At 35.9% G+C, this 12,006-nt stretch overlaps 1 protein-coding gene across 9 annotated transcripts in view; it reads right to left on the bottom strand.

Annotated features, from left to right (window-relative positions):
- Positions 1-12,006, bottom strand: part of Dscam2 (Down syndrome cell adhesion molecule 2) — an 87,905-nt gene that overhangs the window by 21,940 nt on the left and 53,959 nt on the right. For all 9 annotated transcript variants that reach the window (XM_089176543.1, XM_015315768.2, XM_015315769.2 and 6 more), the window contains 4 exons: positions 8,854-9,204; positions 5,796-5,960; positions 2,691-2,837; positions 2,451-2,568 (listed from right to left, as the gene is read on the bottom strand). In XM_089176543.1, coding sequence (XP_089032669.1) covers positions 2,451-2,568; positions 2,691-2,837; positions 5,796-5,960; positions 8,854-9,204 — 781 coding nt within the window. The remainder of the gene's footprint in view (positions 1-2,450; positions 2,569-2,690; positions 2,838-5,795; positions 5,961-8,853; positions 9,205-12,006) is intronic.

Here is a 12,006-nt window from a genome sequence, read left to right as displayed (position 1 = left end):
TATATATATATCTCTTTTTGTTTCACCCTTCCCCATTTCCTTCCGTCCTTCTCCATTTATCGTACGTTTTCTTTATACCATCTCTCTTCTTAGTAATACGTAATGGACGTGGTTCCACGGGGGATTTCACTTTGTAGCAAAGTTTCGAGAGCAAAAGGGAAGTGGGCGGAGATAGAGAGAGAGAGAGAGAGAGAGAGAGAGAGAGAGAGAGAACGAGAGAGAGAAGTTGATCCGTTCTCAACTTCAATGTCCTGTTGAAAGTTAATGGTAAAAAAAGGAACACAAATTCGTCATCTAAATCGAAAACTTTATACGTAACTATTATATATAGGTATCTATGTAGCAAACTTGACTTAATGTCAAAAAAAAAGAGATTCTGTCATTTCGAGTTAAGTTAAAGACACCCTTGTAATTGATCTCGTGTCAGTAGTCGACCATTTTTCAAGAAATTCTGAAAAATAAGTATTTTCTAAAAGTTAGGTTAAGATGGGTACAGCACATCAATCGTGTCTTTTTCGATAACTTATTATTTTGAAAAATAAGATTTTTCATAATTTTTTGAAAGATGTTCGTCAACTATTCATACGATGTCAATCATTGATGCTTTTATCGTAACGTTTATGATCAGCTATAAAAGTTTATGTTAATTTGAGTTTTTAATTTGTAAATTGTTAGGTTAGGAAAAGGTATACTTTTTGTTAATGCTTTTACTCGTGCTATTTTTAATACTTTCTATAGAACAATTACTAGTAAATTAAATTTACATTAATTTATTTCTAATTAAAAATGTAATTAACGATTTTTGATTTAACATAGAAGACATTTTACTTAAGTGAAGAAGGATTGAAAATTGAAAAACATATACACAATAGAAAACAAAAAATATGAAATATCTATTTATCAAAGAGGAAAATCTTGACTTTTTTGAACCGTAAACATTTATTTCGAATGAAAAAGTATCTATCAATATCCCAGGATCTATCGTTATTGTATATTTTTCATTAGAGGAAAATCGCTCTTGTGTGTTACGTAAAGTGAAGACAGAGACCAGCTGTATTTCAATATTGGCAATAAATTTTCATTTCGACGAATATTTTCCGCTTCGTATTGGCGTGCGCAGTGAACGGGGGTTGGGTTGGGTGAGGTGGGGCAGAGAGGGGGAAGGTTTTGTAGGAGAAGGGAGACAGTTGGAAATCGGGAAAGAGAAAGAAAGAGAGAATGAGAGAGAGAGAGAGAGAGAGAGAGAGAGAGAAGACTGAGAAAGCAAAAAAAAAAAGAATTCCGAGAGGGAAAACGTTGAAGTAGAGAGAAAAGCTTCTCGTCGACCCGGGCGACATGAAGAGCTTCCGATTGCGCCCTACTCGCGAGGTTTCACGATCGAGTGAGCTTCCACTTTTCCTCGATCAAAGTCGCGCCGCATCCTTGTTCCTTTTCTTTCCTTTCCACTTGGAACGCTTCTTTGCCCGCTTCTTTTCCTCCTTTTCCACCTCCTCCTTCTTATCTCTTTCATCCTCCTTTTTTTTCCTCTTCGAATCCCTTGTTCTTCTTGTTCTTCTTCTTCATCTTCTGCATCTTCTTCTTCTTCTTCTTCTATCGTCTTATTCTACTCGTAGAATCGATCGTAATTTCTCGTTGAAGAATGAAATGGATTAGAGAGGAAAGAGGGGAACAACGATCTTTGCGTTATATCTTCTTCCTCTTCTTCTTTTCTTTCCTTATCTTTCTTTTTTTCTTCCTATTCGACAGTTCAACGATTCGCACATTCAATAGTCTTTTTAGCTGAGGAATTCGTCAAGTTTTGAATTCTAAGCTGATTTTTACGAGCTTCATAACGATTTAAAGAATTTCTTTGTTTAAAAAGAATACCTCGCAGTATTTATATTTGTAGTACAGATAACTCTCCTACAACACGGCATCTTATAACACGGCTTCTCTATAACACGATTCATAAATTGTGGGAACCCTCCTACAACACGATTTCCTTTCAAAAAACCTTTATACAGCACTGTACTTCTACAGCCGCGGAGAGACTTGCCGTTTTAAAGATACAGTGTTGCGGAAAAGTATTTCTAATCCTCTTTTGTAACCCCTCTTTTTGTACTGGCTCTGGGCCTCATACAACATGGTTTCACACAACACGACATTATCTAGAAACCTATCTACCGTGTTATAGGAGGGTTATCTCTATTTATATACCTTGCGGTATATATTTATTTATTTCGTAATCGTAATCGTTTAGATTCTTCTTATTATTATTATTAATTGGCGTTATAGGAACTTGAAAGTTCATTGCCGCAAATACCAAATCCCTCCAGTGTTCCTGTCCCTGAACGCAACCCATCCATATTCGTGGTTTTCTTACCCTATTTCCTTAAGATCCTTCCTAATATTGTCCTCCTATCTACGTCTTGGTCAATACTTTGGATTAAAGGATTAATTAATAGACTTACCGATATTCAGGAGAAGGACAAGCTTGTGCGACGCAGACCAATGACGTTGATTCGTCTTGAGCTACGTGAACAACCCCGGAATTTTCGAGCATAACCGGAGGCATTATTCCCCTGTGATCTGAAAACAAATGTTTTGGGTCTTCAATTAATGACAGATAATTATGTCAATTTCAATTTATATCTCTTAGCTTAGGATTATAATTATTTTGATTGTAATAATATGTAAATAAATAAACTTACCAGCTATTCTAATATTAGCAGCTGAACTAACCACCACTAATCTGGTTAGTCGATGCATCGTTCGACATTTATATCCGTGTAATTGATCGCTAAATTCGAGACTGTGAACGAGAAGTTCACCGGTTGGTAATAGATGAAATTTTCCATCTGAAACAATTAATTAATTAACACAAATTATTATGAACACTTTATTTTCCAAACAAAATGTAGGAGGACTTCGTTAAGATAAAATCTTTGACGAAAGGAGATAACATTAACTAAATTATAAGATAAGTATAGATAAGTATATATATATATATACTCGAACGAATGTATAATATTGGGTTGGTAATTAAGTAATTGCAGATTTTAAATAAGAATGAAAATTCAATATTTTTGCTTAAAAATATAAGTTTATTCAATTAGGTATTGTCCATTTTTGTTGATGACCATTTGTCATCGGTCAAGCAGTGTCATAATGCCACGTTCATAAAATTTCTGATCTTTGCTATTAAAAAACTGAATTAGGTGTAAAACAAAATCCGCAATGACTTAGTTGCCAACCCAATAGTATTAAATGCTATGTGATAAACATGGATTTGATATCCCATATTTATTTATATTGTACGAGTATAATAACAGATAATATAATATTAACATTTTCCAATAAAATTCGATTTAGTTGGGGTTATCTTTAATAGGTTTGATACTGCGAATTTCAATGGATTACGATATTTTCTAGCGAACTGATCCCTCAGGACGGTAATTATGCTAATTTTATGATTCTCTGGTCGCCTACTTTCTCTCTCTCTCTCTCTCTATCTCTCTAATTTCGTTCCTCTTTTCTGTCTCCAACAACGTGATATAGAGAACCTACTCCCAAAGACCAACCGTACTTAAGCTTTCGAGTCTCTTTAGATAAGCCGGAGTCGACGCTAACGACGGTAGTTATCCTAAACAGTCACGCCTGTTCTCGAAACTCGAATCTCTGTAAGTAGTCTTTAAAGCTTTCTCTTAGAATTTGCCTTTGAAGTTTCACTATCTAAGATTTTACGAAGATTCCATAGGTACGTACGTGCAGGAACGACTAATATTACCACGTGCTCATTTCCTAGAATTGTAAAATCGCGTTAATTTCGAAATTGGATGAATTTGAAACATTGATTTTTCGTTCAAAAGTTTTTCAATGATTTTTACAGATAGAAATTATTTTGATATATTATAATTATTATTTTTCAAGATAATGGATAGTAGTAATCAATGGTTAACTAAAAGCTAATGATACTCCTATAGGAAACTGAGGGTCACGTTTAGTCGCGAGACATTAACCGAACTAAGACCTAGTCTCTGATAAGGATAGACTCCTAAATAGCGATTGTCGGCCAAGTCAGGTGGACTGGCTAGATTATGTAGTTTAGGTATTACATTCGATAGAACCTATAGGGAGGTGTATATATGCGTCCCCATTGAAGGTAGATAGGACACCAATGTAGTTCAGTAACTGTACCTGCATCGAATTACGCATGGTCTGGTTCCGGCAATACTGCCAACTGGGATCTGGTATGTGTAGGAAAATATTGCTTCGATATATGTAAATTTGGCGTTGTGCGCGTTATGCAAAATTTTCAAACTGTTGTATTCGTGGTAATTTTGGAAAATGTAGAAAATATTATCGTACACTGTATGAGTTTTGCTCGTTTGTTATTTTCATTACATTCTCGTGTATGTTTACACGAAGAGAGAAATCGCTTTAGATTACTATTTTTAATTTAACACGCTAGCGTAGAGAGAGAGAGAGAGAGAGAGAGAGAATAATATCTTTCTCTCTGTGCGAAACGATTAAACAAAAGTAAAAGACACAATCGATAATAAAATATGTCATATGTGTTTACGTTAAAACATTTTCGAACGTGGATATTTCTGACGTAGTTAATAGCCAAACACGTTTTTTCCCCGTTTATATCTATTTTTTTCTTCCTTTCGTAGAGGGAACAAATTTTTATGATGTTTTTTTTTTCTGTGTTCCTGTCAAATAAAAGTTATACCAGAAGCGGACCGGTCGTTATTCGAATAGCTTGTGACAATAGTCACTTGGAGAGAGTCCAACTGCGTTGTCCTGCGTTTTCCCCTTTCCATGTACTATAGTCAACGCATATTGTCGGATCACTTAAATTTTGCACAATTCTTTGCGAGTTTCGGTATTACGAATTGAATAAAGAATGACAATTACGATTTAAAAACAAAATACGTCATCATTTTACATACTACCATTTGTAACAATATACGTATTATATTTCTTAAAAAGCAATGGGATGAATTTCATTAGAAGCAGAGTATATTTTTAAATCATATTAATTTTAATTACATGAGCTAAATGTAATTAAGTGTAATTATCGTCATTGAGAAAGAAGATACTTTTAAATATTTTTCTTTTTATTTTTTGTTTATCTTTTTCGCAAAGGAATATTTCACTAGCTTTGAATCGGATTAATTTCTGTGACTGTTAATGAGTCGTCGTCGTCGTCGTCGTCGGTTCCGCGAGGTCGATGTCCTCGATGTACAATTTTCGTATCTACCCTCTATCGTTGTTAAAGATAGGAAGAGGTGTTGCAGGATTATTGTGGATATTAAATTTCGGTCTGGAGAAACAGCCCTAGGTGCCGGATATTAAATTTTAGTTCCTGGGTAAGCAATGACCCAACCGACATCATACTTCGTAGCTCTAACATACACGCGGGTGAAAATCATTCTGATGGCGTCTACTATAATTCTTTGGACATTGCACCATACACCAAAGACATATTCCTTTCTACGCTAGAAACTACTGGATTTTTATTATCTCCTTGTAGACTTTTACGCTCGTGCAAATATTTTAAATTACAGTCGTTCATTACGTTATAATGGTTGGTACGTTGCACCCATATTAATGTTAACGGAATTCTCATTGCTCGTAAAGCTAGAAAGAAATTGGTAGAAAAAAAAAGAAGAAACATGGTGAAAAATAAAAATTCAACTAATTACAGCTGCAGGTACGAAAAGGCACAACCAAAAAATTAAATGAAAATAAAAAAAAATAAAAATAAAAATAAAATAAAATGAAAAACAAGAAAAATGAATTAAATTTACCTCCTTGTAACGAAGGATAAATGTAGGAAGATGGTTCCTGAATCCAGGACACAACACGCACCAAATCTTTGACGAAACTAGGAACGACGCATCTTAGTATCGCCGTGCATCCTTTTGATGCACCTCCGATTACCTCAACGTCCACTTTGTAGGCCTGAGCGACGACTGTTAACAGAAAACAACGATAAATGAGGATTTCATTATAATTTAGAATACAAAAGAATCTTATATTACTTGCATAGAAACCATTTTCGCATAAAATTCAAAACAAAGTACGTTTATTTTTAATTATTATGCAATTTATATATTACATTGAAATGAATAAAAACCAAAATAATTATTTAATTTTACGTACAGTCATAAATAGTCTCTTCCGTTGTTGCCGGTAGTAAATTTTATATATTTTTCGAGTTGGTATAAAAAAAAATCTCTCACGTCACGCATAATATATTAAATAAGTATTAGATATGTATCCTCCACATTTGTAACTGTTTTCAAAGAATTAAGATTTAGTATTAAATCGTTAATTGTTTATTTTAAATATATCGTTTAATATAATAGAATAATTAGAATAACAATTTTTCCTATCAGATAAAAATAATATTTTCATTCATTAGCAAAAAGCATCTACTACTACTACTATTACTACTACTACTATTACTCGTATGAAAGAAAAAGTAGAAATGAATAAAAATTATATACATATGTATATAAATATAAATATATACGAATATAGTATATAAAATCGTGATATCCTAGGTATCATCATAGTGTGTGTGTGTGTGTCACGTCGTTATTCGCAGACTTTTTGGTGAATCTCGACATTGGCGTCGGCGTCGAGAAAGCGGTGAGGCGTAAGTTGACGTTGCTGTAACGAACGTCTCGTCCTCGGCGTCTGCTTTGCTCGTGTTTTTCTCCTCTCTCTCTTTCTCTCTCTCTTTTCCACATTTCTTTTTTTTTCCTTTTTATTTTTTTTTTGTTTCTCCCGTCGTCCTCTCGTTCAAGAGGGTACTACTATACTCTTCTTCTAGAGATTTTATTTACGTGGAAATTCCAAGGGCGACGGCCAGCTGCCACCCGATGGTTGTGCAGCTTGACACGACGTCGCGACGCCAAGAATACTCTCCCTTCCTGCCCATTTTCCCCTCCTCCCATTCTTTTTTCTTTTTTCTTTTTTGTCTTTCTGTTTCTCTTTCCTTCGTCCTTTTTCTCTCTCTCTCTTTATCTTTTTCTTTCTTTCTTTCCATCACTTTTTCTCGAATAAGAAACTCGTTCGTTGATCTTACTCTTTTCTTTTCTTCGCAAAAATTCGCCAGTCGAGGGAGCCGTCACCCGGAAGTTTGCCTCCTCTATTTTCTTGCTCCTTTTTATATACCCCCCTCACCATCTCCCCCTCTCCCTCTCCCACCGCTCAACCCTGTCCTCTTATATATATATATATATATATAACTTCTCATCCAAGCTTCATTCTCGCTTCAACGTTTTTACTTCGACTCGTCCTACCGAGAAGGATCGTACTACCAGAGATAGTATTTTTCACGAACAAATAATGCCTATAGGGCGATGCTTGGGAATATCAACGATATATACGTATATATATATTTATATGTATGTATGGGTTAGCCCCCTTCCCATTTCAAATTTCTGTATGATACCTTCTCGAGGGAAATTTGTCACTTTTCCTCTATCTTTCTATCTTTTTCAACAACAACCGTAAGTTATGCATGGGGTCACAGTTAAGTATGCGCATTTTTGGTGAATATTATTTCCTATCTATTTCAACGTCGTTTATTTCTTCTTTTTACACTTCACTCCTTTTCTTTTTACTTTTTCAATTTTACTTTTTTCTTCTTCTTCTTCTTCTTCTTTTGCAGTTAGTTGCATTAGCAGCAGACTTTCGTCTCTTAGCGCCGTCTGTTCGGCGAACTTTTGATCCCCCTGGATAGTTTTCGACTGGTCGGCCTCGCGATAGAAATTTTCTTTCGTTAAGCCGAATGCCAGGAAGTAAAGTTTTAATTAACGGGCACACATCTGGACTAGAACTTTATAGTCATGAAGGGAAGAGCTGGTTAGTTGGCAGCGCAGAGAGAACGTCGTAGTTGGCTTCGCCCTGTTACCATCACGGATTTGCATTCGAATTATATGTGTGTACGTGTACGTGTGTATCTGTATGCATGTATGCGTGTGTACGTATGTCCTTTTTTTTCCTTCGTTCTTTCTTTTTTTTTTTTTAAGAGGTAATTACACTGTGAGTTCAGTACGCTTCACAGAACGGTGGAAATCCAACGATGCTGCTGTAGGTTGACCGCATCCTCCTCTTTCTCCTCCTCCTCCTCTTTTTCCTTCCTTCCAACAGATTTCGTTTCAAATTTTCTCTTTGTATCGCGCATAGCGAATATATACGAAATCTGATTAAGCTTTTGCCCCGGAGATCGAATTATAATCGAACTTTTTATTCCCATTTTCTTCTCCTTCTTTTCTTTTTCTTTTTTTTTCTTTTTTATTATATTGTAGCTGTAACTGCAAAAGACGAAAGAAAAAAAAAAGAAAAAATTCGTAGCGGAGAACATTGATCGCTCTGGATTGCTCTTTTTCAGAGAGTCATCCCTTTTCTTTTTTTTTCTTTTTTCTTTTTTTTTTTAATTCTCTCTCGACTATCCTAAGTTAATATCTGCTTTATATAAAAGAGCGTCGGGTGCCGGTGCTCTCTTTTCCGGGAATCGATAATACCGTAGGTGCATGCACAAAGGGTACCAGCGGTAAAGGGGCTTTCGTTCATTAAAAAGGAATATAAAAGTTAAATTCATCTTTTTTTATCTATCTCTTTCTCTACTGTAATAAATGACGAATACTACGCTCTTCTCTGGAATGTATCGATGAAATATTTTAATGAAATTAAATATTTAACTAATTTAATATATATGTATATAATAATATTATACAGTAATAATTTATTACGTTAAATATGAAATATAGGATTCTTTTATTGATCGCAATTGTATATATGTAATTGAATTGAATTTTTATTTTATTTGATTTGATTTGTTTGAACATTTACCTGCTCTAACTTGGACGTCACGACTAAGTACCCTGCCAACTGAGTTACTTGCTACACATCTATATGCTGCACTGTGTACGTCTTGACGATAAGCCGCTGCCGGAAAAGGTAAGAGGACGAGTGTACCATTCCTGAGTACCCTTCTTACGGTTGGTACGTCATTTACTGGATGTCCATCTGCAGTCGACCAGTCGATATTAGGTGGAGGACTTCCGGATGCCGTGCAATCCAGCCAGGCACCGCTCGAATTTGAAAATTCCACCCTCAATGGTGGTTCTATGAGGAAACTCGGACCACGTAAATGTGCATCAAAACCATGCCCACCGGCGGACGTCACAACTGCAGCAACACCTGCGAACAAAGTAAAAACATCGTTATCCGCTTATACTGGTAAAAGTATTTCCCATTTCTTTCGATGTTTTAACGTCGAATTAATTTTTTTTATATTTCTTTTTGTTTACAAGTATTTTCCTCGACATTATCGAGTGATAATTTTATTTTGGAAAAATATTCAAGTTCCTATAACATGATTATATATTATAAATTATCTAATAAATTTGATGACGAACAACACATAGGTTGTTCATGGTTTAAAACAATATCTTTGACATGACTTCGCGAGATTTTAAGTTCGATTAATGGAACATGTTACGCGTAGTTATTGAAGACATGGATCGATGTGTTACGTTATACAATTACCGTGCTAGGTAATACGTTGGACAAGTTATACTCGGTGAAGTGTATCAGGCAGCTACTCCGCTATAATGGTTTGATCGAAAGTGCGAAGGTACGAGTCAGCACCATGCTACTATGTTAGAGACTCAACATCGTGCGAAGACACTTTGGCCTAATTACTTAGGTCATCGCACTTGTGTAATAACGTGGATACAATTTAAATTACATTTTTCACGATGTAATAAAGAAACGTATACATCCAATATCGGAGATAACTTTGGTTTGACGTTTAAAAATGACACGTAAAAAAAAGAAAAGAAAAAATTGACACTTGGGTTCCGTATAAATCATTCGAAATTCAATCGACTTTATCAAAGTTTCTGTCAAAGATATTTTAATTCGACGACATCCATTATTCGAATTTGTTTTTTGCCTGTGAGACGGCCAGTACCGTTCGCCCGGTTTCCGTAGTGAATTTATCGTATGAAAAACATCGGTGATTTCGCGTGTTACTGGTTTTTGCTATGAAAAAAGGGGGTGTAGGCGAGCCTGGGTAAAACGCGGAACGCGTAACGACATTCGAGGGAGTGACGTAACTCGTTTATAACGACGTTCGAGGGAGAGAAATTCGAGTCGTGGCCGAATTTCGTAATACCTACGGATTGTATGCACGCCGCATACAAAACACAAAGTATGCAAATCCTCGATGCGGGAGAATTGAAATCCCTATAGTGTCCAGCAATTACAGGGCCGTCACGCTGGCTCCCTTTCCGGAATTGTCTCGAGTACTTAATTACTAATTCCGTGCAAGTGTTTGGTGCTAGCTCTTCGTTGAATTTAACGCAATGCACTTTACCGGGGGGTCCAAGAACTTGAGTCTAATTAGAGAGTGCAATTAATTAAAATTTAAGAGCACGGACCGTTTCTGGTAACTTAACGCACCGGAAAGGGTTACAGGCGCGCACGCGCATTCCCCTTGAAAAGCTAAGGCGGTAATGGAGCCACCACCCCTTCGCACCTTCAACGTAATAAAATATGCTAATTACTCGTTGCCATGATATAACGTACGTCATGCAAGAGAAGTCACGTCAAAGAAATTTTGCACCCCCTCCTTCCTTGAGATTTCTACCTACATTATATAGTAGATCTACGAAACCGAATCTTTCTAAACTACGAATTTTGTTCAAGACTTTTTTCTTAAACGTCAAAGAAAATCTCTTTTTATGAAAGTAAACTAACAAATTTTTTATGGTATTTTTCATTTATTTCTTTTTATAATACGATTCGATGAGTTAAAAGGATATATAGAAGAAGAAATAAAGAAATAGAAAGATACGTATAGATATATAGATCTATATATACATATATAGATAGAAATAGTGACGAACTCGTGCGAGATCGGCATTCATGCGAATGATTTGTAACGCGGTCAACGATGCGAAGAACCCTTGACTCGAGATATGTCGGCAATGGAGATCAGAGGATTACCCGCTTCCTGCATTTCTTCCTTCTTGTCTGCTTTTCCTTCCTATTCTCGTACCACTGCAATCCTTGGGTCGAATCTCACGGTAGATCTCTCAAGAAACTAAGATTGAGAGGAACTTCGATATACATACATACATACATACATACATACATACATGCATACATACACGTTGGAGATTTGCGTCGACGATTTTTCAGGTTTTCTACTTCTTATTCTCTTTCTCTCTCTCTTTCTTGCTCTCTATCTTTTTTCAATCACTTCCTACTTTTCGTTTTCTTCCTTTTTTAAAGTACACTGCTTTCCTTACATGATCGTGCTCTTCCTGAAAACTTAAGAATACCCTTTTTCTCTTCTCACACCTTTCATTCATTCTCTTTCTTTCTCTCACTTATTTTTATCAAACTTGGTCTCGAGTCGATTCGTCTTCATGAATCCCTTTCTCGAGGGCATTTACTTATCTTTGTAGAAAATCTAAGACTTGTCGATAGTGAATCCCGAATGACCGATTTTGCTGATCGTTTCTAGATGTTATAAGTGACCACTAGCAATGGTGGTAACTGATAACGTGTACGTATGTAGATTAATGAATAAAATTTCATGGAAATAAAGATAAAGAGATTGCAGGGTATTGGAAATGAGTATAGGTAGCATTGCCAAGGTTTTCTCGGTATAAGAGAAAGAGAGAGTAACAAGAGTGTGTGTGTGTGTGTGTGTGTGTGTGTGTGTGTGTGAGAGAGAGAGAGAATGCTCGACGGGTAATGGCTTCCAATTACCATAACGCTCGGCTAAGCCGACTAATCGGTTCCGCTTATGCCGACCAGCAAATTATTATTAATCACATTGCGCATGGATTATCGTTTACGTGCAGCTACATCCAGACATTCGCAACTACCTTTCTCCTACCATGTGATTTATATTCGTGCAATTTCTCCAATGGCGGTTAGTCTTCTCGAGTGGTATCCTAGAATTTCTGTAAAATATGTCTCTCTCAC

This window comes from Polistes dominula, unplaced genomic scaffold, assembly GCF_049000335.1.
Source record: "Polistes dominula isolate Pdom_NZ unplaced genomic scaffold, Pdom_raw_medaka contig_25, whole genome shotgun sequence".
Classification (NCBI taxonomy): domain Eukaryota; kingdom Metazoa; phylum Arthropoda; class Insecta; order Hymenoptera; family Vespidae; genus Polistes; species Polistes dominula.
This window is presented reverse-complemented; position numbering and strand designations above follow the sequence as displayed.